This window comes from Eretmochelys imbricata, chromosome 1 (assembly GCF_965152235.1).
Source record: "Eretmochelys imbricata isolate rEreImb1 chromosome 1, rEreImb1.hap1, whole genome shotgun sequence".
Taxonomy (NCBI): domain Eukaryota; kingdom Metazoa; phylum Chordata; order Testudines; family Cheloniidae; genus Eretmochelys; species Eretmochelys imbricata.
Genome location: NC_135572.1, coordinates 260,639,238 through 260,665,162, shown reverse-complemented (window position 1 = coordinate 260,665,162; position 25,925 = coordinate 260,639,238). Strand labels below are relative to the sequence as shown.

The following is a 25,925-nucleotide window of genomic DNA, read 5'->3' as shown; positions in this document are numbered from 1 at the left end:
ACACTGTATATTCAAAGTCTTATTATGCTGACTGATTTGTTTTGCTACAGTTTCTTTTCTTTTCTTTTTTTTAAATATTTCCATTTGGGAGTAAAACCTTTTGCTTTTTTCTTTTATTAAAGACTCGCTCCTTGCTTAGTGTATTTGAAGAAGATGCAGGAACCCTTACAGAGTATACAAACCAGTTGCTTCAAGCAATGCAGCGGGTCTATGGGGCTCAGGTAATCTTTCATTTGTGTTGACTTTGTTTGCCAAGCAGTAGAGGCAACCTTATTATTCTGCTCCTAACAGATACACTGATTTGCAAAGGTGCAGAACATCTGCAGCTCCCTTTGATTTGTGCAGAAGTTGTGTGGTTGCTCTGCTCTTTTGAAAATCAGTCTCTATGATATTGTCACTCCTTCCTGTCTTGGTGTTATCCGCTTATTCAGAAAAATGAAATAAGAATCATGGCATACACTTACTCTTGTGTTTACTGCAAGGTCAACATTTTCAAACTTGCCTGCCTAAAGTTAGGGTTAAATTTTCAATTAGATGCCTATATCCCCTTTGAACATTGGGTTTAGCTATGTACATCATTCATATGATTTTTTTAAAAATTTACCCTAAATCCCACTGATTTGTAGTGAAGTTTAAGGCTTGTCTACACAGGGAGCTATTCTGGAATATCTCTTCCTGATTAACTCAACGTGTGGACAGTCTTAATCCAGCATAAGAATGTTTTATTTTGAATTAGCTAATTCCACTGGATTCCCTGGATTAGTTTGATCCACTGAAATAAACTAATTTGGAATAAAGCACTTTTATTCCATAATAGGAGTGTCCACACATGGAATTAATCAGGAATCATTAATCTAATTTAAATTATTATCCTACCTTATTCCAGATTAAGTTTTGTGTGCAGACAAGCCTTTAGGCTCCCAAGTGCCTAATGGACAGATTTTTAAAAGTATTTAGGCACCAAAAGGTGCAGATAAACACTTAGTGGGATTTTCAAAAGTGCCTAGGTGCCTAACTAATTTAGATGTTTTTGAAAATCCCACTACGCATCTTTTCACATCTTGAGGCACCTAAATACCTTTGAAAAGATGGCCACAAGTTCCTTTTGAAAATGACACCTGAACTCTCAAATCACTTAGGCATCTCAAAATTTACTCCCTTGATCCTTATTTAGGTACTTTTGTTAGGGGCCTAAATATAGATTTAGATGCCTAATTTTAAGCAATCAAATTTAAAAATCCCTGCCCCAATGTTCTGAACAGGAAACAGAATCCACATCTTGGGCCCAAACCTACACCACTCCACTCTCACAAGAGGTCCCTTTGACCATAATGGGACTATGCAGGTGAGTAAGGTGTGCTTGAATGAGTAAGGGTTTGCAGAATCAAACATCTTACTGTATTTTTTCCTTAAACCTCAGTGACTTTGTATTCAAATGAATGCTCTGAATCTTTATAGGAGAGAGGGGAAAAAAGGGGGCTGGGGGGGAGGTCCAGTGTTGCCAACTCTCCCAATTAGATTGCAAGTCATATTTGAGATATTTGATGTTTTACTTAAAGCCCCAGCTCCAACAGACAAGTGACAACAAGAAAATCTCAGGTTTCATTAAAAAGTAAATGTCTAGTCCTCATACTTGCGGAGAAAAGACACAAAGTGACCCAAGTGCACCTCGAAAGCTCAAATCCCACAATGCAAATAAAATGCCCAGATCCACAAAGATATTCAGGCTCTTAAGTTCCATTGATTTCAATGGAAATTAGAAGCCAAAATACCTTTATGGATTGGGGCCAAAGAAAACAAGATATCTTATTTTTTTTAAAGAAACTAGTGATTTTTAAAACCAGTCTTGTGTTTTTGGTGGGCCGAACCCCTGATTTTTCAATAGTTGTGGTTGGCAAAACCCAGTGATGTTGTCTTTGACTTCCACAGCTCAGAGTTAAGAGACCTTAATGGCTGTGTAAACATTGATTTACAATATTCTTGGGAAGCAGATAAGTATAACCCTTATTTTACAGATAAGAAAACTAAAGCAAAGGGGAATTGACTTGCCTAAAGTGAGTGAGTAGAAAAGCTAGGTTCAGAACTCAAGGCTCCCTACTTTTGTGCTTATTCTTTTATATCTTATTCCCTCTTAAAAAGGAACAGGACTGCTAGCACTTCCTGGTGGGCTATCAGTGAGGCCAAGCCATGATGTATTCTAATGAAACAACTGCTAAAGTGTGTTTGGCCCCATACACAGATAGCAATTAGCAATTAATATTATGAGCCTGATTATTTAGATTATTCACAATTGAGGAATTCATAATAAAACATGAACATACAACAGATATCACTTGCAGAGTCCACTACTTATTAGCAATCCACACAGAGAATATTTTCAGGACATTCTCTTTGGAACCAAAATAAATTGTCTAACCAGTCACTATTCCCCTTCCCCATCGAGGCAAGCAAACATCATTCATTTTGCAACAAGAGGTGTGTGGCTCAAAAGAGCTGCCTTAAAAGTCTAGTATGATATTTTCAATGCTCAGTTGCCATGACAATGAATCCGAACTGGCTTCCAAACATTCTGTGCACCTCTGAAATTCCCAGCCATGGTCCATTACCTTTCATTAAAAAAAAAAAAAGAATCGGGCTCTAAAAAAACATCACATATTCTTTAAGATTACATGCAAAGAATATAAGGACCTTAGTATAAAGATTTACAGCAAAGCTGTGCAAAACAAACTATTTTATTGGGGTTGTCTGTCACACAGACAATATGATACTCTGAACATTAGTATTTTCTTGCTACTGATCCAAGGTTCATTTCAAACTGCATTTCTGGACCTGGGCACTCAAACGCAATCTGATGTTGTAGGATGTTTATTCCCCAGGACAGCACACTGTCCACTAAGAGATCATTAGCAATGCCGCTCACGTTAGATGCAAGAAGCAATCCTAAAAGCAGCTAGCAGTAAGACATTATCATTGATAATGCTTCCAACATTAGCCACTAGGGCCTGACTTTTCACAAGTGACTGACTTTGGGTTTCCAACTTCAGATGACTTAAAGCAGTGGTTCTCAAGCATGGGTATGTGTACCTCTGGGGGTACAGAGAGGTCTTCCACTGGGTACATCAACTCACCTAGATATTTGCCTAGTTTTACAACAGGCTACATAAAAAGCCCCAGCGAAGTCAGTACAAACTAAAATTTCATACAGACAAAATGAGAAAGTGAGCAATTTTTCAGTAATAGTGGCTGTGACACTTCTGTATTTTTATGTCTGATTTTGTAAGCAAGTAGTTTTTAAATGAGGTGAAACTTGGGGGTATGCAAGACAAATCTGACTCCTGAAAGGGGTACAGTAGTCTGGAAAGGTAAAGAACCACTGCCATAAGGGAGCCTGATTTTCAAAAAGGGTTAAATTAAGCACCTGCCCCCTGAAAATGAGATTTCTCAAGTCAGGCACTCAATCAATAGTCGCTGGCAAAAATTTAGAGCCCAAAACAGCTAATGCAAGAAGTGCTTGGGAGAAGAGTGGCCAAGGAGGAAGGGGGAAATAGGTCTGGCAAGGAGTAGGAGACTCAGTAATATAGCAAAGCATGGGAAAGTGTGGTGGGACAGTGAGAAGAGGAAAGGTTATGGGGAAGCAAGAAATAGAGAAGACGGAAAACAGAAGGAAAAGAAAAGACGAGTTTCATGAGTCACAGTCAGCGATGGATGGAGCCTCCCAGTTCAATGGGTGTACTCAGCCGTTGCTGCCTCCTCACCCAACCAAAGGGACATCAACCACATGGAGTATCCCGGTACTGCAACCGTAATCCTGTCCCGGTGTGGAGTGGGGGCTTGGGAAGGGGCGGGTGCCTAGAGAGCAAACCCATGCCACAGCAACGGCTCCTGCCCTGGGGGGATGGACCTGGCTCCCTGAGAAGAGGTGTGGGGGCAGAGGATGCTGCTGCAGGTGGTCAGTAATCCCAAGCCACAGTGCCTAGAGCGCAGAGCCAGGCCCAGCCCCAGAGGACAAAAGCCACCACTGTTGGGTTTCTGTGTGTGCAACTGAGCCCATAAATCTCTGCTGAAGCCGCCCTGGCCACAGGCAAGAATCATTGTCTCTAGAAAAGCCAACTGAGGCACCAGGAAGTGCCTCCAAACCATCTTAGTCCTTACTGCCCCTTTGTGTCCTCTGAGTCACCCCTCTTGTGCTACCTCCTCTGTTTGGGACGGCCTCTCAGTTCTCCTATATCCATGCTCCTGTCCGCTCTCCACTTGTCATACTTAAAACCCAGTTCTTTTGTGAAGCCAGCCAACGCTGACCGTGTTGGGGTGTTGATCTCACTCCACCTGTACTGTATTGCTTCCTATCGGTAGCAGTCAGCACTAAATGCAAGCTGTTATCCATCCAGAAACACTGCAGTGTGTGCAAAACATTCATTTAATTGGCTGCCAGCTTATAAACTGCCAGCCACGGTTTTATTTAAAGATTTATCAGATCGCTTGAAAGTCATGTAAGGAGAAACTGGAAGTATTTCCCCAGTATGGATGGCTTTTTTTTTTTTTTTTTTTTTTTTTTTTTTTAGGTAACAGTTTTATAATAACTAGAAGGGAGTACAATTTATGGGGTTTTTTGGGGGGTTTTTTAAGCTACAGGATCCTATTAGGTGGTAGTGGGGTCTAATTATATGAATTGTACATGTGTATTTTTGGTGCCTCTTGTATCCACCAACTTAATTATGTATGTTAAAGCCATTTGTAATTGCAAGCACTAGAAACTGTTTTAATAGCTGGTTAGGTGTTCAGTAAACATGCACCAGCACATGGATCCAAATACAGAGAAACACCTGATTTTGGTCAGATAAGATAAATAAATCACATCTCCATGAGTTCAGATTATACTTCCTGCTTTATTTTATGCTCCTGCCTGTGCATTGTAGCCAGAAGCAATTTAGCTTTGTGATGTTCTGATGGAAGAAAGCTTCCCAATAGAGTCTATCCCAGCTGCCTATTTAAGGGTTGCCAATATTGCCAGATGTTCAAAAATCGTGAGTCAGGCTCACCAAAAATCATGAGATTGGCTTTAAAATCATGAGATTATGTAAAATTAATAGATTTGAGGTTCTTTTTATTTGCCTTCTGCCTTTTGAGCCTATAGGGTGCACTGGGGACACGTTTTGAAGCTTTCTCCATAGCCCCGAGGGCTGGAAACATACCTTTTCTTGAAGAATGAAGGCTGAAATCATCACATATCCACTGGACTCCAGGAGCTGGGGTTTTAAAGAAAACCATATTTATCATGAGACTCATGACAAAATCATGAGAGTTGGCAACACTGCTGCTTCATTTCTGTTGACGGGTTGAACTCCCAGAAGCGCCTGTGCCATTCACAATAGTGATGTGTCAGACAGGCTGAATAGTAGGAAAGAGATCTTTCTTAAGTGAAGCTAGTGTTTACATGATAAGGCTGTAGAGTTAAAACCAAGCAGCCTGTGCCCCAGCTTGCATTTCCATTCACCAGGTGCCATGCCATACTGAATTAAGTCCCTCCTGAAATCTGAACATCGTTCTCCAATTCCACTCACCATGCTACAGTAATGGCCCAATGGGGACCTTCGTATGCCAAGAATAAAGAAAAGAAGGCACCACAAAATAAACATGATATTTTTTTAAAATAGATAATTCCATTTCATTCCACTGTAGACTAAAGTGTATCTACCAGGCACCTGAAGGGGAATCCTGGAAACAAGTTACAGTGCAATAAGGTGCTGAACATTGTCTGTGCTACGGCATTTTCTTCAGCAGTCCCAATAAATATATTTGTATACTAACAGTGTTTGTAGCTGCTGGGGAGCAAGGGGGGAGAGAACTAGAAGCAAACTAATGCTGCCTTTAGCAGTGCAGAAAGAAAATATTTTTATGCAAAGAGACATTGGAGAAAATGTCCTGAGGATTAGGTAGGTGCTACCAAGCAAAGTTACATAACTGGTGCTCAGTGCTGTCATTTGGAGCTGCCTAGGATTATTTTAGTTTGTTCTTCAAACTAGTTTCATCCCACCCCCCCATATTTAATTGATGAATCCTTATTTTTGCACTCTCTCAGTGATGCCTCTTTTTGGATCTAAGACCACTCCTGGGGCTCAGAAAGCCTGATTTAAGGCCCTTTGGAGTCCATGGGAGTCTTTTCATTGACTTCATAAGGTTTTGGATCCATGAATGAGTTTCCTGCTCTTTGGGAACATAGACTTTGTTTGTTCTTTTGCAGTATTGCAGTCTGAAACATCCAAATATCGTGAGTCAGGCTCTACAAAATCATGAGAATAGTTTAAAATCATGGGTATTTATTATTAATAATATTATAATTGTAAATGTTTCTTTTAGTTGCCTTCTGGTTTTTAAGCTTTGTGGGTGCACTCTCGTCCTCTTTTCAAGCTTTCCTCTACAACCATAAGGGCTAGAAACTTACTTTTTTTTTTCAGTGAAAGTTGAGATTCTCACATAACCACGTGTGGCTTTAAATCAGATATCATATAACACGAGACTTGCAATAAAATCAGTGGAGTTGGCAACACTAATTTTGTAAAGGACCGTGTACATTTATGATGCCATATTGATCACAAGTGTGCATTATTTATATGAGGGGCACTTCCTGTGACATATTCTCCACATGTAAATAAGAAGACAGTTAAAGGTAAACAGGTTTTAAGTGGATGATGAATATTGTATTTACAACGCCATGGAACTCCATTTCAGTGTTGCTGGTCAGCTTTGGAATTGTCACCAGGCCTAGAAGCAAGTTTATGCCCATGGTCTGCAGAGCAGAATTTGGAGATCTAAGTGCTACCAAGAGGAGAACACATCATAAACAGTTCTGCTGATTATAGCTGGTTTGCAGGGAAACTATAAAGATTCTTTCTCTCCAGAACTAGAATCCTGCTGTAGCTGCTGGCACTGTTTTGCAGCAGAGCCTTGACTTGTATCTTTTCTCTTCCTATTAGATAATCCTTCATCAAGCCATTCATTACTTGTGAGGACTGAACATGCCATTGTGAATCAGCTTAAATAGGGAAAGCTATAAAATAGCCTGATCCTGTGAGCTACTGATCACTCTCAACACTAGGGGATCTCAGCATCTCCCAGCATTTGGATCTTAATTTCTAAAGCATTCTCTCTGCAAAGTTAAATCATTACAATGGTAGCATTTTCCTGATTGCCAGACAGCTGAGTGCTTCAGAAGGAGGAGATATGTGCATCTAGACAGAGTTGGGCAAAACATTCATCTCAAGCCTCAGATCCATTTGAACTGAAACTGGGTTTAAGGTTGGATACTTTCCATGATCGCAGAAGAAAGAAAATCCATAAATCCCTTGTGGACATCCTCCTCTTCCTATCTGTGAGCAATTAGGTATCCCCAAAGCATACCAATTAAAACTTTATTGCACACCATTGTGTATATATATTTTTCCCCTGTATCTGCCATTGCTATGCAAAGTAGTTTTGTATCGTTTACATGCTCGTTTACATGCAAAGTTTTGAAAATGCTGTCCTTAGCACAGAAAAGTAGCTTTGCAGAAAGATTCATCATTCTGGGGTTGGACATGATGAGATGGCTCAATGCCTTTAAAGCTAATTGTATAGCTCAGTTGAATCCTTTACAGGTATTCTTATTTGGAATCTTGTAGACAATTATATGTAACTATCCACTATTGAATAATTAGGGTTAATTCCCATTTTAATTAAATCTGACTGATGTTTTTAACCATAAACTTATTTAGAAAGAAAAGGTGTTGAGAAATGATGGACTATCTCACAAATAAATCGTATATAAGTGCAGCTGAGTTTTCATTATGAACTGGAGGGAGGAAGAACCTATTCTTGCATCAGGTAACTAGCTGTGTGCGTGACAGATTATAATAAAAGGTAGATTCACACCAGAAGACCAGATATGAACACTCTGACACTTTGGGGAAGTTCAGATCCAAAAATTAATAAATGGGAGTTTTGCCATTGACTTGAATGAAAGCAGGATCAGGCCCAGAGTTGACTAAAGTGTTGAAACAGTGCATTTCAAGTACAGCCCCTTTTTGTATGGTAAAGAGAGGATTTAGATGAATTGCATTGTCTTCTTTATCACAAGCATGTACTCTGATGCTGGTAGATCTTGGAAAAGGTTGTAAAGGTTTGTTACAGCTCTGAACACTTGGTAGCTAAGCTCAAAACTAAATGAAATAATTCATCCAGAGTCGTCACTGCTTAATTAGAACTGATTTCTGTCCAGTTCTCTCTTCCTCCCAATAAACATTTGTACGTGATTTCCCTGAGGATTTTTTCCCCCCTCTATAAAATCAGCTAATGAAAATGCATGTGTTTTGTGTGTATAGCACTAAAGAAAATGAATTTTGCCCTCACTTAGATTTATCAGGCTGCTCAGGCTTTCAATATGTTTTCTAGTTGGTAATCTGTCCTTACTGTCTTTCGCATTACAGAAGCGTTTGATTAACTCTGAAATTTCAGAAGGAGCTGTGGAGTATTGTGGCAGAGATTAATTTGAACAGTTGGAAAAATTTTTATAATAGTCTTTATTTTGTTTCGCTCTGCTGTTTTCCAAGAGATTTTTCTAATGTTGTGTTTAATTATTTAATGGTAAAAGTACATTTACATACAAATAATGTTTGTTCTTCAACTTGATCAACACATTATTTTCAGCCAGTTCAGGATAGTAGTATCTTGCTCTATTCCAGGGGAAAATATATGGAATTGAATTAATAACTGCTAGAATGGATTCCAAGGGCTTCATGGATCTGTAAATACAGGCAATACAAACAACAAGTTTTAAACCCTTCAGCTGATTGATTGTGGCAAGAGAGGAAGGGGTCCCAAGACAATGCCAGAAAGAAGCCTGACTGAGAACAAATTGGAGGAGGGTTAAGCTGGAGTTGCCCAAATAAAGTGTTTTTAACTAAGCAATGTTACCACAGGCTGAGCAGAGCGTCCTGTCTGCGTCATGTCCCTTGGTAATATGGCACTATTTACACCTGTCTGATTAACTTGATTTGTGTGCTAGTGTTTTCTGTTTGTTTGGAAATGACTTAATAAAATTTTTATACCTAGAATAGGGTCACACACACACCTGCCAGACTGTGTGTGTGTGTGTGTGTGTGAAACTAAGCATTAGCAACCCCAAATGAATTCACATGTACGGGTGCAAAAGCAGTAGTACTGTTCACTGTATTCTGACAAAATGACACTCACCTCAGTGCACATAGCCAGCCTATGCAGCACTGAAAGCACCGTCTGTTGGCTTCAGTGCTATTTCAGTGTATGGAGGCCTTGTGCTTGCTGTCTGCCAGGTTAAATTTCAATCCTCTTCACCTGTTCTCTCTATTCCTGCCGAGAGTATGAATACTCTCTATGGGGTCTGTATATGGCAGCCATTGCCTGGTCATGTAATAGACACCGTTTAACACGTGTACCAGGCCCTGAGCCCTTGATTATGCCCTAGAACAGCTCTCTGCACTCACTGTTCTGATCACTTAGAGCCTGTGAAAAACCATCTTCATGATGTTCTAAGGGGGCCAGAACTAGGAGAGCCAACTTTTGCCTTATGCTTGCATTGCAGCCATTCATGTAGATACCCTGCCAGACAGAATTTGACCTTTGTTTTTTCATGGCTGAACATGATTTTACCACTCTTCCTCCCCTGAAAACAGTGACGCTGCAGCAGAGTTAAGATGTATATCAGGGTGTTAAGACGCTGCAGAGGCCCATGCAAAGACTGTTTCTAGAATCTTTCACTCAAATTCTGTCCTATACCAAGATGTGCTTGCACAGAAGGGCAGAGGAAGCCATCAGGGAGCAGGTTCTGCCTCCCTGATTCTAATGGTGCGTCTGCTCTAGCTCTGGCCCATTGGTGTAAATAAGAGCAGCTTAGGGGCTGCTCTGACTTGTTTGTGTTTCATTTAAAAAAAAAATCTGAATTCTAAAAGAGAAATAATTCAGAGGACTAATAATTGGAGAAAGGAGGGACCTGGCCAGGGCAAATATATAGGACCTGATTCCCCAGTTTGTTACACCAGTTTTATGGCAGTGAAACAAACCAGACCTATATGGCTAGTGATAAAGCTTATGCTGTTGGAATCTTTAGTCTCCCTCTTACATATCCCAAGCCAAAGTCTGCTCTCATTTACACGGATATAAATGTAGGTTAACTCTACTGCTTTAGCTGAGAGAACTTGCTTCCTTTCCTACTCCTGCCTTCCCCTACTTGCTAGGTTTCTGATATCCAAAGGAAGACCCTGAGGGCAAATAGTAGAGGTGTGAGGGTGTTTCAAGCTCACCATCTTCACATTCACCTGTATTGTGACAGCACCAACTAATAGCAACATGGGGTTTGCGGGAGCTTTACATTGTTTTCTCAGTACTATTTAAATACTATTAGTTGTTGAAATCTTCTCTGTGATTGTTCTCTGCTGAACAAATACATGAGAGACAGGGTTTGCAACCTAACCGGCCCGCTGACAGCAATTCCCGGCCCCAGGGCAGAACAGTCAATAGGCCCCCCCCCCCCCCCCATGCATGCACAAGCCGTGCTTGTGCGGCACAGTCTGCCTGACATTTGGGTGGTGCTACGTCTGTGCTGGCTGGTGCCCAGTGAGCTGCCAGCTGCGCCACTGGGCGCGCTCTTCCAGCATAGCAAGGGCTTCTATATGCCCGCCCGGTAGGGTTGTCAACTGTCTAATCGCGCAAACCCAAAGACCCTTGCCCCACCCTGCTCCTTCCTTGCCACACCGCTGTCCCATCCCTTCTCTGAGGCCCCACCCCTGCTCACTCCATTCCCCCTCTATCTGTCACTTGCTCTCCCCCACCCTCACTCACTTTCACCAGGCTGGGGCAGGATTGGGGTGTGGGAGGGGGTGCAGGCTCTGGGAGGGAGTTTGGGTGTGGGAGGAGGCTCAGGGCTGGGGCAGGGGACTGGGTGCAGGAGGGAGTTTGGGCTGCAGGCTCTGGGTGGGAGTTTGGGTGCAGAGGGGCTCAGGACTGGGGCAGGGGGTTGGGATGCGGGCTCTGGGAGGGAGTTTGGGTGTGGGGTGCAGGCTCTAAGCTGGGGCAGGGGGTCGGGCTGCAGGAGGGGGTCAGAGGGTCAGCACTTACCTTGGGCGGCTCCCAAAAGCAAGCGACCCACCCCTCTGGCAGCGACTCCTAGGCGGGGGACCCAGGGGGTCTCCGTGTGCTGCTGTCCACAGGCACTGCCCCCACAGCTCCCATTGGCCGCAGTTTCCAGCCAATGGGAGACCCCCTCCCCAGGGACGTGGCAGCTGCTTCTGGGAGTGGCGTGGAGTGAGGGCGGTCAGGGTGTCTGTCTTAGCCCTGCTGTGCTGTGGCCAGGGGCCCCCGGGCCCTTTTAAATCATCCGGGCCCCTGGGAATTGCCCCCTTTGCGCCCCCCACCCCCATTGGCAGGCCTGCACCTAAAGACATACGAAATCTCTGTGAGCGAGAAGGAGTAATGGAGAGAAATCCTTGAGACTGTGGTGCAGTTTAAGTGCCTGGCTTCATTCTGCAACATGAGCACTGCAGTCCAGAAATTGCGAGTAGCGCCAAAATAATGGTGGTGCTTTAAACTGGCCTTAGGGTTCGGTGGCTGAACCAGTTCCCCTCTTTGGCTTAGATTGATTGATTTCACCTGTTGCAGGGCTACTTTCCCACCCCTTTTCATTAGTCCTCCTCAGCTCTTTTCACTGGTTGGCTCCTTCTCTGGATTGGAGATTTTAAGTGGGAAGGTGTAACTTGTGACTTCTTTAGAAGCTGCTGTTTAATGCATTCTGTGGGAAGGGGGGCATCAGACGTAGTTTGTGTCCTTTTCAGTGTACATGGTCGCAAAGTTACTCCCAGACTAGCCATGTGTCCGCAAACAGCCTATTCTTTTTATTCTTGAATTTGGCTCAGTCCTGCAATTCATCCTTTTGCGTGTATTTAAATTGATGCATGTTAATAGTTCCACTGGCCCGTTTGGGATTGCTCTAAGCATTCCTCTACACACAGGTTTGTACGGCTACCACAGTTTGAAACCTGTATAGTTATACCAGTACAACCCCCTAGTGTGGATGCAGTGATACCTGTATAACTGGTATAACCTGTATATTGGCACAAGTTATTCCGGTGAATTTAGGCAAATAAGCCATACTAGTATAAAGCACCTTTAAACTGGTATAACTGCATCCATGCTAGAGGTTGTACCAATGTAATTATTTCAGTAAGATACTAAAATTGAATGTAGACCAAGCTTCATTCACACCGACTGGCCATGGGTTATATGAGTTGGTGTAGTGCTTTGGGACTTCTCGTGTACACAGAGTTAAGCATGTGCTTGAGTAATTGCAGAATCAGAGCCATATGGCACATCTACCCTGCAATAAAAGACCCACAGCATGTCCATGGCTGGCCCAGGTCAGCTGATTTGGGCTCGCGGGACTCAGGCTGCAGGGTTATAAAATTGCAGTGTAGTTTGGACTCAGGCTGGAGCCTGGGCTCTGAGACACCACAGGTGATAAGATCTCAGAGCCCGGGCTTCACCCAAGCCCAGACATCTACGCTGCTATTTGTAACCCCACAGTCCCAGGCCCGTGGGCCTGAGACAGCTGACCCGGGCTCTAAGACTTGGTGCCGTGGGTTTTTTATCGCAGTGTCGACTGTGAGATCTTTGAGGCAGGGAAGGTCACTTGCAGTATGTGTATATCCCCCAGGGTCCTGGTCCTCTTTGTGGCCTATAAGCACAACCACTGTCCAAATAATAAAGTAGTAACCACAGTAATCCTAAATATGTTTGGTTACCTCTACTAAACTCTCCTTTTTGTTTTGTAGAATGAAATGTGTCTAGCCACACAACAGCTTTCCAAGCAGCTTCTTGCATATGAAAAGCAGGTATGTTTGAAAATTCTATGTTTGCGAGTCTCAACATTCAGCTGATTAGATGGTGCATATGAAAAGTCTGTTCAAAGGGTAGGATTTTCAAAACGGCTCATCATTGGCCTGACTCAGGTCCCATTGAAGCCGTTGGGGAAAATTGCCTGTTGACGTCCAAAATATTTACGTTAGTAAATTAATGAAGATGCAAAGCAGCCTATTCTTGGTATGACCAATCCTTTTAAATAAATCAGATAAACGTTATTCCTTTAGACAAGGAAATTAAATATAAAGTGCATGTATAAAAGTAGTATATTATTTGTACATATATGTAATGCGACATATTGTCTGTATACTGACCTTGTTGACTTACAGTATCAATATATATTTTTATTTTCAGAATTTTGCCTTGGGTAAAGGAGATGAAGAAGTGATATCCACCCTTCATTACTTTTCAAAAGTAGTGGATGAGGTAATTTAAATGGTCTATAGCAATATCATCATGTTCTCTGTCTATCTCTTTATCCGTTTGCCTCTGACTGCTACAAAAGGCTAAATTCTGCCTGGCCTTTGTGCAACCAGATAATGGAGGGGAAGGAGTAATAAATCCCACTCACTTTATATAAGCCTTGTGTTGGAATTATTAATAATATTTGAAAATATTAATAAGGGAAACCACCAAACACTAATTTAACCATAAATTCCTTTATTAAATCCAAAGACCTAAAGGTACCGATACAATTGATCTAACCATGCCTTAAAAGCCTAAATAATAAGCAATTTACTTCAGCCAAACAGTAACAAAACATTTATAAGCATTTGGTCAAGATACTTACAAACAGGCTAATCCTGGTGGTGCTCGGCCCCATATTGGTTGGCTACAACATGGTCCAACAGGAATTAGCATTGAAGAGTTCACTTTTTATACCCTTTAACAAACAAGTGATGTCATTGCCAATTACTGACTTGAGCTAAAAACCAAATTGAGACAGCTCACCCTTATTTCCAGGCTTAATCCAGATAAGATTTACAATTTCCTTTCTTCCCTCCTTCTTCTCTCCTCCCCTTCTTCCTGCTGTCCAACACCTTTTTTGTTGCACCTGGTTCACATAGGACATAACACTGGTAGGTGGGGTGGGAAGGTCCATGTTGGCTCCTTTTAAGAGAAATCCTTTTCCTCTTATTGCCTGTAGTCACCCCATCAGTCAGAGGCCTTCCTTTTAGAAACTTCCCCTTATTTCATTAGTTATTCTTTGAACCAGACATCCTGCCTACTTCATTCCATTTGGCCTTATAACCCATTATTTTTAAGGCTTTCCTTCTACATGCTATTGAGGTCCGTTTTTACAACACCTATAGATTTCCTTAACCAATAAGCTAACTTTCCTTCTTTAATTTGATACGTATCCTACACCAGGTAAGGGTTGGGCAGAGTTGCAACCCCACTGCTCAGGGGAGTGAGTGTAGGGCTGCTACTGGGATGCTCCCAAGTGGAAGCATAATGCTCCAAGTGGGAGAACAATGCCACAGCTCAAAACCCCACTCCCATATGTGTGAGGGCAAGTAGATGGCATCTCTTAAAGGTGTGCCAATTTGTATTGCGAGGGGAGTGCTGGGAATATTGGCTCAGATCCACAAAGATATTTAGACTCATAACTTCCATTGAAAGTCCTGGTCTTTGTGAATCTGGACCATTCAATCTCTTTGAGGCTCCCCCCTCCCCTCATGCATCATCCTCAATGCAAGGCTATGCCAGATAGGCAGGGGAATTACAGGAGATTCTGAAATGGGTCAAGTATCAACCGGATTGGGCTAGTTTATAGTCTCTTTCTTCTGATAGAAAAGGTCTTTACACTATTAGGCATTAAACTCTGCAATCGGTACCCAGATTTTCCAGGGAAAGGAGCAGCACACGCAATAGTTAATGAAGTTTCAAATAGTCACCACAAGATGACATAGAATTTTATGCTGTAGGATTCAGCAGGAGTTTGATGGCAAGAGGGTTGGTTCAAATCAGGCTACAGAGTTGAGTACACAGTGCTTTTATTCTCTCCAGGCAGTACATGTCACTGCTAAGGAATGGGAGCATTTTCTAAATATGGCCTCACTGGGCATGAAATTGTGTTTCCCGGGTGGTCTGAGTATCTAGGTACTTGTATGACATTACTGTCGGAGTGGTTTGTTTGGTCTTACCTCATCCCTTCTAGGTTCCACGGGGTCTCTGCTTGTGTAATCAGAAATACACTGGTACCTGTTTGTTTACTTTTAACTTCTGCTTGCCATTAAAGTAAAAAAGCAAAGGGTTGTATTGGGGCCTAATTTAGACAGAATAACAAAACTTGATTAAATAAGCTAAAATATTAGCTTGGGGTAACTCCATTGACTTAATCAAAGTTACCCCAAAGATTAATTTAGCCCTTACTTGCTTCCTGCCATGCCATTTCTTTCTGGTGATCTTTAAAAGATTGATGGCTAAATTGATGGTTAATGTCACACAACAGGCTATCTCAGAACACACTCAAAGCATTGCTCCCTCTTACTGGAGTATAAACAGGTCAAAAATCAACGTTTTCTCCCTTCCAAGGTACAAACAAAGCCCTCCTCTTTGCTGGCTGTGAGTACGGAATCCATTTTGTTGAATCAAGGCTTTTCCTTTTAAGTTGCCCACTCCTTCCTTTCCTCAGCCTCCTGCTAGGCATGTCAGCTGTGCCCCTGGAGTTTACTGAATCCCAGTTATGGCTGCTCTATAGCTACTTAACCCCTCCAGTCTGGTTCCCTGCCTCTGCAGACTTGACAGGAAGAACAGGTTTGAAGAATTTGGCCTTACCTGGCAACCATGCCAGGGATCCAGACAAGTAACGTCCTGGGTCTCAGTGCTCCCTGACAGTATATAGAACATCACATCTTTGGTCTCATCTATGGAACCTTTTGCCAAGCCCCAGCATGATTATGGGCATCCTAGCTGAGCCCAGTCTGATGCTCTCTCCCTGCTTCTATTGACATGGAAAAAGGGACCTCCCCATCCATATATAACAACATGTCACAAAACTTGTCTTTATGTGCTGGATTACATTCTGGCCTGGATTTTAAAGAGACACCTACAGAAATGCCGGGGGGAGGGAGAGGGAAGAGAGACTTGCCATGAGAGTAAAGCATTTATGAATAGGGTCCTTTATTTGTAATGGTTCCTATTGTGTAAATTGAAATGTATTCACAAATGAAAGGAAAGAGAAGCTCTAGCAGTGGGAAATGGTCCTGACTCTGTTGTGTGGAGCATTAACAAAGAACGTGGTTAATAGAGGCTAATTACTAACGAAGTCTAATCAAAGGCTCAAGTGTGAAGGAACTGAAATGCTCTTTGAATCCTTTAAAAGGATCAGGCAAGGATTAAATTAAGCATTTAGGCTGACATCCTTATTAACCATGCACATCTTGAGTAAACAAGCTTTGGGGATTGGAGAGCATAGTACCCTCTCACCCAACCCACTGAACTCAGGTGCAGAAGCTGTGGCCACTGCTATGGTGTGTGGGCTGTGGTAGCAGCTGTAACACACTGTGACACTCCTTCCTACCTATGTGGCTTTTCCCTGGATCACTGCTCCGGGACTTGCACTGATTATTGAATGGTTCTACTTATCTCCTCCACAGACCATCCCTACACCCCGTTCCATGCATTAAAGAAGATGACAATGAGTTTTTAATTTTTATTGTAGTAGCAGCCTAGCGGTTTGTCACACATCATAGCCCCACTGTGCTAGGCATTGTACAAACACAGAACAAAAAGACAGTCCCTGCCTCTAAGAGCTGATAGTCTAAGAGTTTGTCTGCATGGGAAAGTTTTTACAATAAGGGTTAAACATAGACAGCTACTGAGTGAATCAAAAAAAGAACTTTTGTGTGTGGGTGCAAAGCAGTTTGTGCCGAGAAAACTAAAGTTAAACTGAAAAATCTTGCCGTGTAGACAAGTCCTTAAGTATAAGATGGAGACAACAGGTAAGTACAATAGACAGACGGGAAACACAAGGTAATAGTGATCAGAGTATGATTATGAAGCATATGACCAAGGGTGGTTGTAGCACACCTGCTGCCCAACCATTGTTGAGTTTCATTGGGAGTCAGTTTCCCTTCCCCCTTCACTCCAAATGACAGTGGGGGAAAGACATATTTTATAGAATCAGTGTTCATTTTATCAGTGATTAAATCACTCTCTGCCTGATCTTGCAGTCCGTATTCAGGCAAAACTCCCATTGCCTTCAATAGAGAGGGTTGCATAAATCAAGAGTGTAGAATCCATTGACCCCAATAGGAGCTCAGCACTTATTAAAATCAGGAGGTGCCTAAATGTGGCTTTTAGAAGTCTAACTCGCTGCTGCTTTTTTTTTTTTTTAAATATTGGCCTTAATCCATTTCCCTCCCCCACCCCAAAAAGAGGGGAAAATCAATCCAAATAAATAAGAAAATATTGATAAAATGTGAATTTTAAAAGTATAAAGAACAACACTTTTTTACAATTTAATTTGAAAACTGAGACTAAATGAACTGAGTTAATGTTCAAGGAAGTTTTTCTTTTTGTTTGTGCAAGGTGGGCATACTGTGCCAGGTGCAGCCCAAGTGAGAAACCAGTATTTACCCAGTAAATAGCATGGTAGTAAACTTTTTGCTTCAGAGCCTCTCCTTGAGCAGGACTAATTTGTGCGGTCCTGGGGAACTGTTAGAGATTTACCACTGTCAGTTTGTGTTGAAGCTGTTAAAATTGTTGATGACTACAGATCTGATCCAGTTCCTAGCACAGTCAGTGGCAGACTTTCCATTGACTTCAGTGGCAACTGATTTTGCATTATATTCAGTAGTGCTATGCCTTCAGTTTCCAGAGCAAAATGCTTAAAACCAAACAGTATTTGAGTCAACCCAAATTAGCTCAGTACTTATTTGTTTGTTTTTGATGGGTTTTTAATACCCCAGGTAACCAGGTTTCTAGCCAAATTATTATTATTTATTATTATTATTATTTATTATTATTATTAATTAATGACACCTAGTCTTTCTGAGGTATTCCCTCCATCTGGGATCAGAAATATCATACGACCACCACGCCTGGCATTATTTGGCCCAATAACTAGTTCCCTGAGAAATTTTTAAATCCCAAGAGAAATGTAATCATAAATCCTTTAAATACACCTGGAGAGACCAGATGGATGAGGTAATACCTTTTATTGGACCAACTTCTGTTGTGGAGACATGGTAGTTGTGAGTGGTGTCGTCATTCTGGTGAAAGAATTCTTCTACTTCTCCACTTGTTAGTATGGTATCAGGTTCTGAGGTAGGGCAGAAGTTCAGTCCCTTAGAGCATAGATAATGCAGCTCCAGTGTGGGTTAGTCTTGATAAATGGTTAATGTTTGGGTGTCGTGTAGTGTCCATGTGGTGGGTACTGGTGCCATGGTTTCTCCCAGTGGTGTGTTCTGTTGTTGTGGAGTACTTGTAGTTGGTTCCATTTTTCGTTGTTCTGTTGGGTGGCTGTCATCAGTTGTTGTGGGTTTTTTTATAGTTGTTTTGGATTTCTTGCATGATTTCCAAGTAACTTTACTGGTTTTTTTAAACTCCAGTGTGTGGGAGCCTGTGATGATTTCTCATTTGAGGTGGTCCCTTCTGGGGCATGTGAAGTGCAGTAAATGGTTCCTCAGTTTCTCTGAAGTCTATTTGCAGAGCTGTTCAGCATATTTGCAGTTGTGTGTAGTGGTCACACGGTTATAGAAGGTGAGACCTCTGGGGATGCTTTTTCTTCATGTTATGGAGTTTCCATTTCAGATGGCTAAATTCGATATCTTCCATTGTATGCAATGTAGTTGTAATAACAATAATAAATATTGTTTTAAATATTTAAGTAAATTGTTTTTAAATGTTTTAAATAAATATTGTGTACCCACCTTGTCTCTCTCAGATCCTTGGGCTGACACAGCTACAAGTACACTGCAGACAGGCATATATGGCTCACGGGCTGATAACTCTGTGGTACTGTTGCCTCTGCAGTACTCTATGCACAGTGCAGTATTTTAGATCATTTCTCTCCCTTTCAGCTTAACGTTCTCCATTCTGAGCTGGCAAAACAGCTTGCGGACACAATGGTTCTCCCAATCATACAATTTCGAGAAAAAGATCTTACGGGTAAGTTAGATTCCAAATTGCTATCAACTCATAACTTTTGATGCCTGACATATTTCGTTGTAAGCTGTTGACTATTTATCAATTTGTCATTAAGAAACTTGTTTTTGTATTAATTGGCAGAAAAATCTGATATTTTCTTACTTGCTGCTAGACTGAGCATTTTTGATCAGACATAAATTTGTAGAAGTCCAGCACACATGCTACCTATTTTAAAATACAAGGCCACATTCTCCACCGTGTGGTCTATTTTTATACTAATGTGACTTAATTGAATTCAGCAGTGTCATACTTGCATAAAGCTGGCGGAGTGCAGTGGTGCACCAGGCTTGTGAACATCTGAAAGGAGAGGTAGTATTAACCCTACTGTGAGAAAACTGGGTTTGAAAAACAGGGGCAGGATTTTTCTGACTACAGAGCATACCTGTTTTCCTCCTGTTTAGGCAACTCAACCCTTTTAACTCTGTGCCACCCATGGAAATATCCAGATGGCAGGATGGCACAAAATTGGAAATTCCTTGCTCACAGAGCAAAATAACAGTGCAAATATTTGGAATAATTTTGAAAGCAAGGGGCTGTGCAAGTTCAGAGAGAGTCTAACCAGCACATGCAAGAGAAGCATAAGATTTTATTGACTCTATCTCAACTTTCAATAATAATAATAATAATAATAAATAGTTCCCAGGCTCAGCTCCCCTCAGAAGGCATTTAGGGGCCTACATTTGTTTGAACTGGTTTTACTGGAAGAGAAAACAACTGCAGTATAATTGTGAAAGAAAACATGCTTTGGAGAAATGATGATTTTCAGCTCGTTTCATTTCCATACATCACTATAGAGCAGTTAAGACTATGATGACATGAATGGACCTGTGGTAGGTGTCCAGACAAGAGGCACATAATGTCCAAATACCAAGATCTTTGTCCTGCGAATGCTTTCATATCTGCTTAACTTGCTCACTTGATTTCAGTGAGACCACTCACTTGCTTACAGTTAAACATGCATGTAAGTGTTTGCAGGGCTGGAGCCTAAGGGGTTACATTTTTCTATTCTGCTCTTATATGTGTTCATCATAGTATCTGAGTGCCTTTCAGTAGTGCATTAGGCAACATGACTAATATCTGTCACATGTTTGTTCTCATCCTTTTCCCAGGGGGAGAAGCGTGTATGCACAGCAGAGTGTCTTGTTTTTAATTAACACATTCACACACAATGCTATATATTTGTGTCAGAGAAGGGAAGGTAAAAGAAAAGGCACCTTGCACTTGGAGCAGAAGATGGTGAGGTTTGTGGTGGTCTTTAGTTCCTGGAGGAGTTCATTCCATAGTCTTGGGCCAGCCCCTCAGAAAGCTCCTGTCTCTCTTCATACCGCTGGCCGTGTGTGTGTAATTTGCACCCAGAATTTCAAATCACCTCTGCCCTTGTTCATAGGCGGGGAGAGGGCCAGGAGATATCTCTCATCCCCACTATCTAAAGCCCCAGAGGTGTCAAGAACCCAAACTCTCTCCCCATTCTGTGGATGCCAAAGTCCCATCTATCACCTGTCCAGCTGCCAAAATCTCTTGCTTCCCCACCAAGAGCTTCCCAAGAGCAGCTATGCATTTTCAGTACAGAAATCTGTGGCCCACTGAAAATTTGGTGTAGGATAAAATTAACTAATAATAATAATACAAGCAATTCTCTACTTACAGCCTTATTTTTCATATTTGATGCAATAAAAACCTCCATGTACTAGTTTATTTGAAGCTGCCTCAGAATTCCCACTCTCTTACACTAGAGGGATGCAGACACTGGGGGAGGCCTTGAACTATAGCACAATTTTGGTCTAGCTCATCCAAGAGCACATGGTACCTTGGTGATAAACACAAATCCTGCAATTTCTCTCTAAGCTTTTCACAGTTTCCTACTGAGTATTCTTACTGAAGAGATTAATGCAAGTTATGGTCCCCAGGGAGGGGGCAGTGAGCAGCACCTTTGAAAATCAGCTTATTTACTTTCCTCGCCCCAATCAGAACATTTTGCCCAGTATCTTTAATATTGGCCCCAACCCAGCAATCGCATCTACATTGATGTCACTATGGCTCTGCAAAGGCACAAAGGTCTGCCTGATTAGGTCTGATCCAGTTACAGGATCAGGGCCCTAGTTCATATGCTGTGGCAGTCACTGGTGGGTACACAGCTTTGTGTGTGTCATTTAAGCACTGGCAATATGTTGTTCAAAACAGCAGATTTTTTTAGGCAAAGTACAGCTCCTCTTTGGTAATGGACAAAGTGACCTGCAGGTTCCTTGTATAAATTACACCTGTACATACGGGATCTTTTTCCATATTCAGAGCTTGTACAGTAAAGGAAGTTTATCTAAATCTTACCTACCTGCATGTACAGGTGCTTTCTCCCATGCTTCCTTTCCTGAGGTCCCAGCAGGGGACCAGCAGTGGAGGAGCATCATGTGACCAAGTGGTACGTCGGAGGAAGAGAAGTAGTCCTTGCAGTAAGGAGGGAAGTGGATCAGTAAAGTGAATAGTAATGTAAAGCACAGCAGAGCATGAGGGTGGAAATTACTTATATTGCAGTTGACCCCCCCCAAAGGCCCAGTTAGGATTGGGAACTCATTTGTGCTTGCCTTGAGGTGTGTATAATTTAATTTAAGACAAGACCCAAATGGATGAAACAAATGGGGCATGGGTGATGCCAGAGGCTCATTGCAAATATTTTGTAAGTGCTGCTCTTCGTTTATTATTTTCAAGACACGAACATAAATTACACATTTCTATTTGTAGGAATAAAATGACGGAGGCAACTGACCTTCAAGTACCTATAAAGAGAGTTAGTTTTGTTGTGATTCTGCTTGAATAATTCTGAAGTGTTGACTTTTTTTATTTCAGAAGTAAGCACTTTAAAGGATCTTTTTGGCCTTGCTAGCAATGGTATGTTTCATATTTTTGTTTGTTTCTAATGGCATGCACTAATTATTGTCACCGGAGACATGTTGTGTGTATACCCATGCCATGATGCTGAAAATGTTTCTTGTTTCCAGAACATGATCTCTCCATGGCAAAGTATAGCCGATTACCGAAAAGAAGAGAAAATGAAAAGGTAAAAAAAGGCTTATAGTTTGGTTTTTAATGTATGGAAAATTTTTAATCAGCGGCTCTGCCTACATATTCATTTTTAACTACAGTGTTAGCAAATGTACAAACTTCTGGGTTTTGTGGATTGAATCCACAGTAGCTCAAGACTCCCAGTGATTGACTTTTGAGTCAGCAACAAAGCTTTTAGGCCTCCGTTGAGAAAGGTACTGAAGCATGTGCCTAACTTGAAGGAACTATTAACATGTTTCAAGTAAGTCACGTTGTGCTGCTTCTTGGGGCATCTAGGGCTATGAGTCAGCCTCTGTGTCACATGTGTGCTTAAGCGTTTTGTTGAATTTGAGGCCATAAAGCAGCAAGGGGAACTGTAAGGATGACTTTTTCACTACAGAAGAAATCCAAAATGACCACAAAGATTTTTATAGGCCTCCTGCTGTAAAACCCATGTGTCTACCAATCTTCTGTGGGGTGGATGCTGTACTAGAGGATTATTGATGCAGTGTGTTTGTACCTGAAGTGATGTAATAATGCCATATATCTGCTGTGCTTAAAGGACTACATTCTCCTCTTCAGTGTGCCTGCCAGGTCTTTGGATATTGATTCTCATTCCACCTCCAGCACATGGAAGTGATGTCAATGGAACCGATCCTGCATTCTTTGCACACCCAAGCCTCCCACTCAGTACAAAGTGTGCAAAGAATGTAAGATTGCACCAGCAGGGGACTTGACACTTTTAGAGAGATCAGAAGATCATTTAAGGGATCTGCATTATAGATCAGAATGCAATGTTTAGCTCCTGTATCGGATGTATGTGCTTGGACATACAGCAGACTGTGAGTTGTGCCCAGAATTATTAGTTCTATGAATTACACACATATAGGACCAGGTTCTGATCTCCGCTACAATGAAATTACTCCAGACTTACGCTGATGTAACTGAAGTCATAACCTGAAGCTTACAATTTAAAATATGTAGTAGTTGTACTATTTATAGCTCAGAGACCTGCTTATAGGCTTGAAGAGAGACAAGGTGAAACTTCTTTTGGTGAGAGAGACAAGCTTTCGAGCCACACAGAGCTCTTCTTCAGGTCCTCGAAAGTTTCTGTCTCTGACCAACAGAAGTCAGTCCAATAAAATTTATTACCACAACCCCCTTGTCCCCTTAATACCCTGGGACCGACACAGCTATAACTACCCTGCATACATCAATTTAAGTTAGAGAGGCAGTTAAATATGTTGCCAGGAAGAGCCTATATTAAATGATTTAATTAATTGTTTTACTTCTAATGCTTGTTTTTATCTTGTCATGGAGATATTGTTTTCCCTAATAAAAAATAAGTATTTAATGATGACATTAAATTAATCAGTAAATGATCCGGATATATCCATAACATGATTCTGCACTGCATGACTGCCAGTTTTAAAGTTCTGCACACATTTTTATTCAGCTAAAGACAGAAGTAGTAAAGGAGGTGGCAAATGCAAGGAGGAAGCAGCATCTTTCATCATTACAGTATTACTGTGCCCTGAATGCTCTGCAGTACAGGAAGAGAATTGCAATGATGGAACCTATGCTAGGATATACACAAGGACAGGTATGTACAGTAAAGCCAGGATAGTGGAAAATGTCACTTAAAGGAATATGTCTCTGGGATATGCAAGACATTTTGGCATAGAAGGAGTTGTGGCAGCTGACATATGAAAATAGGGAAAATCTTATTCAGAAAGTCTCCTGTTAAAATGTTGTGCTGCCATTTTTATTCTTTCTGTGTGAACCTGTAGATTTCCTCTCTGTATTCAAATGACGTGCATATTGAGCCAAATTTTGCAAGGCAAATTTTGCAAAGCAGAGTTGTACTTTATTTATGGTCAAATAGTTGGACATTTAGCTACTCATAAATATACTACTTTAAAACACACACAAAAGCAAAATCAGCACATTCTAGGCTGAATGGTATGGACACTAAACTGTCATCACAACAAAATTTACTCCCATGTCATTGTTCACTTTGTGCTTTTATAAGCTCACCTGTGTGACAGTTTACTTCACAGCATGAGATATTCAGCATGCTGATGAGGAGTCTCGTGTGAACAGGAACTGGAGCATGTGTTGGACAGTAGCAGAGTGAGTGTAGTCAAGTGGGTGGAGCACGAGACTAGGAAATTCTATACACTATTCCTTGCTCAGCCACATTTGCTATGTGGCTTTGGCCAAGTCTCTGTCTCAGTCTCCAAGTCCATAAAATGTGGCAGTACTACTAAAAACCTACTGCCCAGGAGTGTTGGGAGGATTAATTGATTAATATTTGTACAGCACTTTGAGGGCTCTATGTTAAGGTCCGTTTACACTTCCAGAATGATGTAAAGGGTCCTTAATGTAAATGAGAACCAGGACCTGAAACTACTGAGTGTAAATAATAAGTCTACGCCAGAGGTTCCCAAACTGTGGGGCAGGCCCCCCTAGGGACGCATGGAGGAACGTTGTGGCGGGGAGGGCAGGAAGTGCCACTCAGCTCCGCTCCTGGCCCCGGCCTCCATCCCCGCACCTGGGGCCTCGCCCCTCTTACCCATGTCCGCATCCGTCCCACAGATACAGCCCTGCTACCAGCCCCAGCTCCGGAGGTAAGGGGGGGGTCGTGAGGTAAAAAGTTTGGGGACCACTGGTCTGTGCAGTATTATCTAGTGAGGGGGAAACCACAAAAAGCACAAATAAAAATCAAGTAGTTCAGGGCCTTCTCTGCAATTTATCCACACTGCTTTAGTCTGCAAAACTGCTGGAAATCTCATGAGAACAGGCCTTTGCATGATATTTCTGATGCTTCATACTTCCACTTGGGACAAAAATCGAGTGGGTTTGTTTCTTCACTCTCCTGTTCTTTGCATAATCATCTCCACCTGTGCAAAAGGGATGTAACATAAGAATTCTCTGTCCACTTACACCAGTAGAGGGAGTTTACTTCCTCTTGGGACAGGTGTCAATCACAGCAGGAGAAGACTGCACTGATTTTCCCCAGCTAAAATCAAATGATGCTCCCTCTTCCTGTCTAGAGAGAGTAGTGTTTTCTCACAGTTCCCCCTCCCAGGCTGGTGCAGCAAGTGCTTCCCTTTCTTTTTCAATCTACTTTAACCACTGATGTCACTGCAGAGTAACATAAGGCATTCCCACTTATCTGCTTGTATGGAAACAAAGTGCCAAGCTGGAATCCTGGACTTTGGATGCCCTACATCGTAATGCCTTGTTACTGTGGAAATGCAAAGTGCCAGGCCAGCCCGAAGCCAACTCATATACATACATAAGAAGCTGTAAACTGCCTATCAGTCTTTGTACTGTAAGTTGTCCATATTAATCAATCTGCTAAAATGTGTGTGCCTTGTGTTTCATGTTTCCAAAGAGAAGGTGAGGATGAGGCTTAGCATATTGGAAATAATTTGGTGGGAGGAGCAACTGTTAGTGTCTATATGCAATAGCTGCTTCTTCCTATGCATGGAGGTGGGAGTAAGATAAGATACGGGATCTAATATGAACCAATAGTTAATGCATGAATGGTGTTTTATAGGTTTCCATCTAACTCAAGAGCCACTAACTAAAATAACCTCACTGAACTCTTCTTGGAAAGGGTAGTCGGTCAGAATGGGTAGGGTTTGTTTTCCTTGCCCCTATCCATTTCTTCCATAGCATTCGTTTGGTTACGCTGATTAAGAGCACAGATGCTAGGGAGGATCATCTCAGGCCAGGGCAACACTAGGAGTACTTTGGGGGTCTTGCTATATGGGTATCCTATACCTGCAAAGCACTCCTAG

The 25,925-nt window shown here is 41.8% G+C and overlaps 1 protein-coding gene across 7 annotated transcripts in view; it reads left to right on the top strand.

Moving 5' to 3' along the window:
- The window catches only part of APPL2 (adaptor protein, phosphotyrosine interacting with PH domain and leucine zipper 2), a 95,246-nt gene that overhangs the window by 8,321 nt on the left and 61,000 nt on the right, over window positions 1-25,925 (top strand). For 5 of the 7 annotated variants that reach the window (XM_077828795.1, XM_077828787.1, XM_077828802.1 and 2 more), the window contains exons 2-8: window positions 123-221; window positions 12,837-12,896; window positions 13,279-13,350; window positions 18,954-19,041; window positions 21,922-21,963; window positions 22,074-22,132; window positions 23,573-23,719. In XM_077828795.1, the coding sequence (XP_077684921.1) occupies window positions 123-221; window positions 12,837-12,896; window positions 13,279-13,350; window positions 18,954-19,041; window positions 21,922-21,963; window positions 22,074-22,132; window positions 23,573-23,719 (567 nt within the window). Of the gene's footprint in view, window positions 1-122; window positions 222-6,974; window positions 7,382-12,836; window positions 12,897-13,278; window positions 13,351-18,953; window positions 19,042-21,921; window positions 21,964-22,073; window positions 22,133-23,572; window positions 23,720-25,925 lie in introns of all 7 variants that reach the window. The other 2 variants (XM_077828823.1, XM_077828809.1) reach the window with 2 other exon arrangements.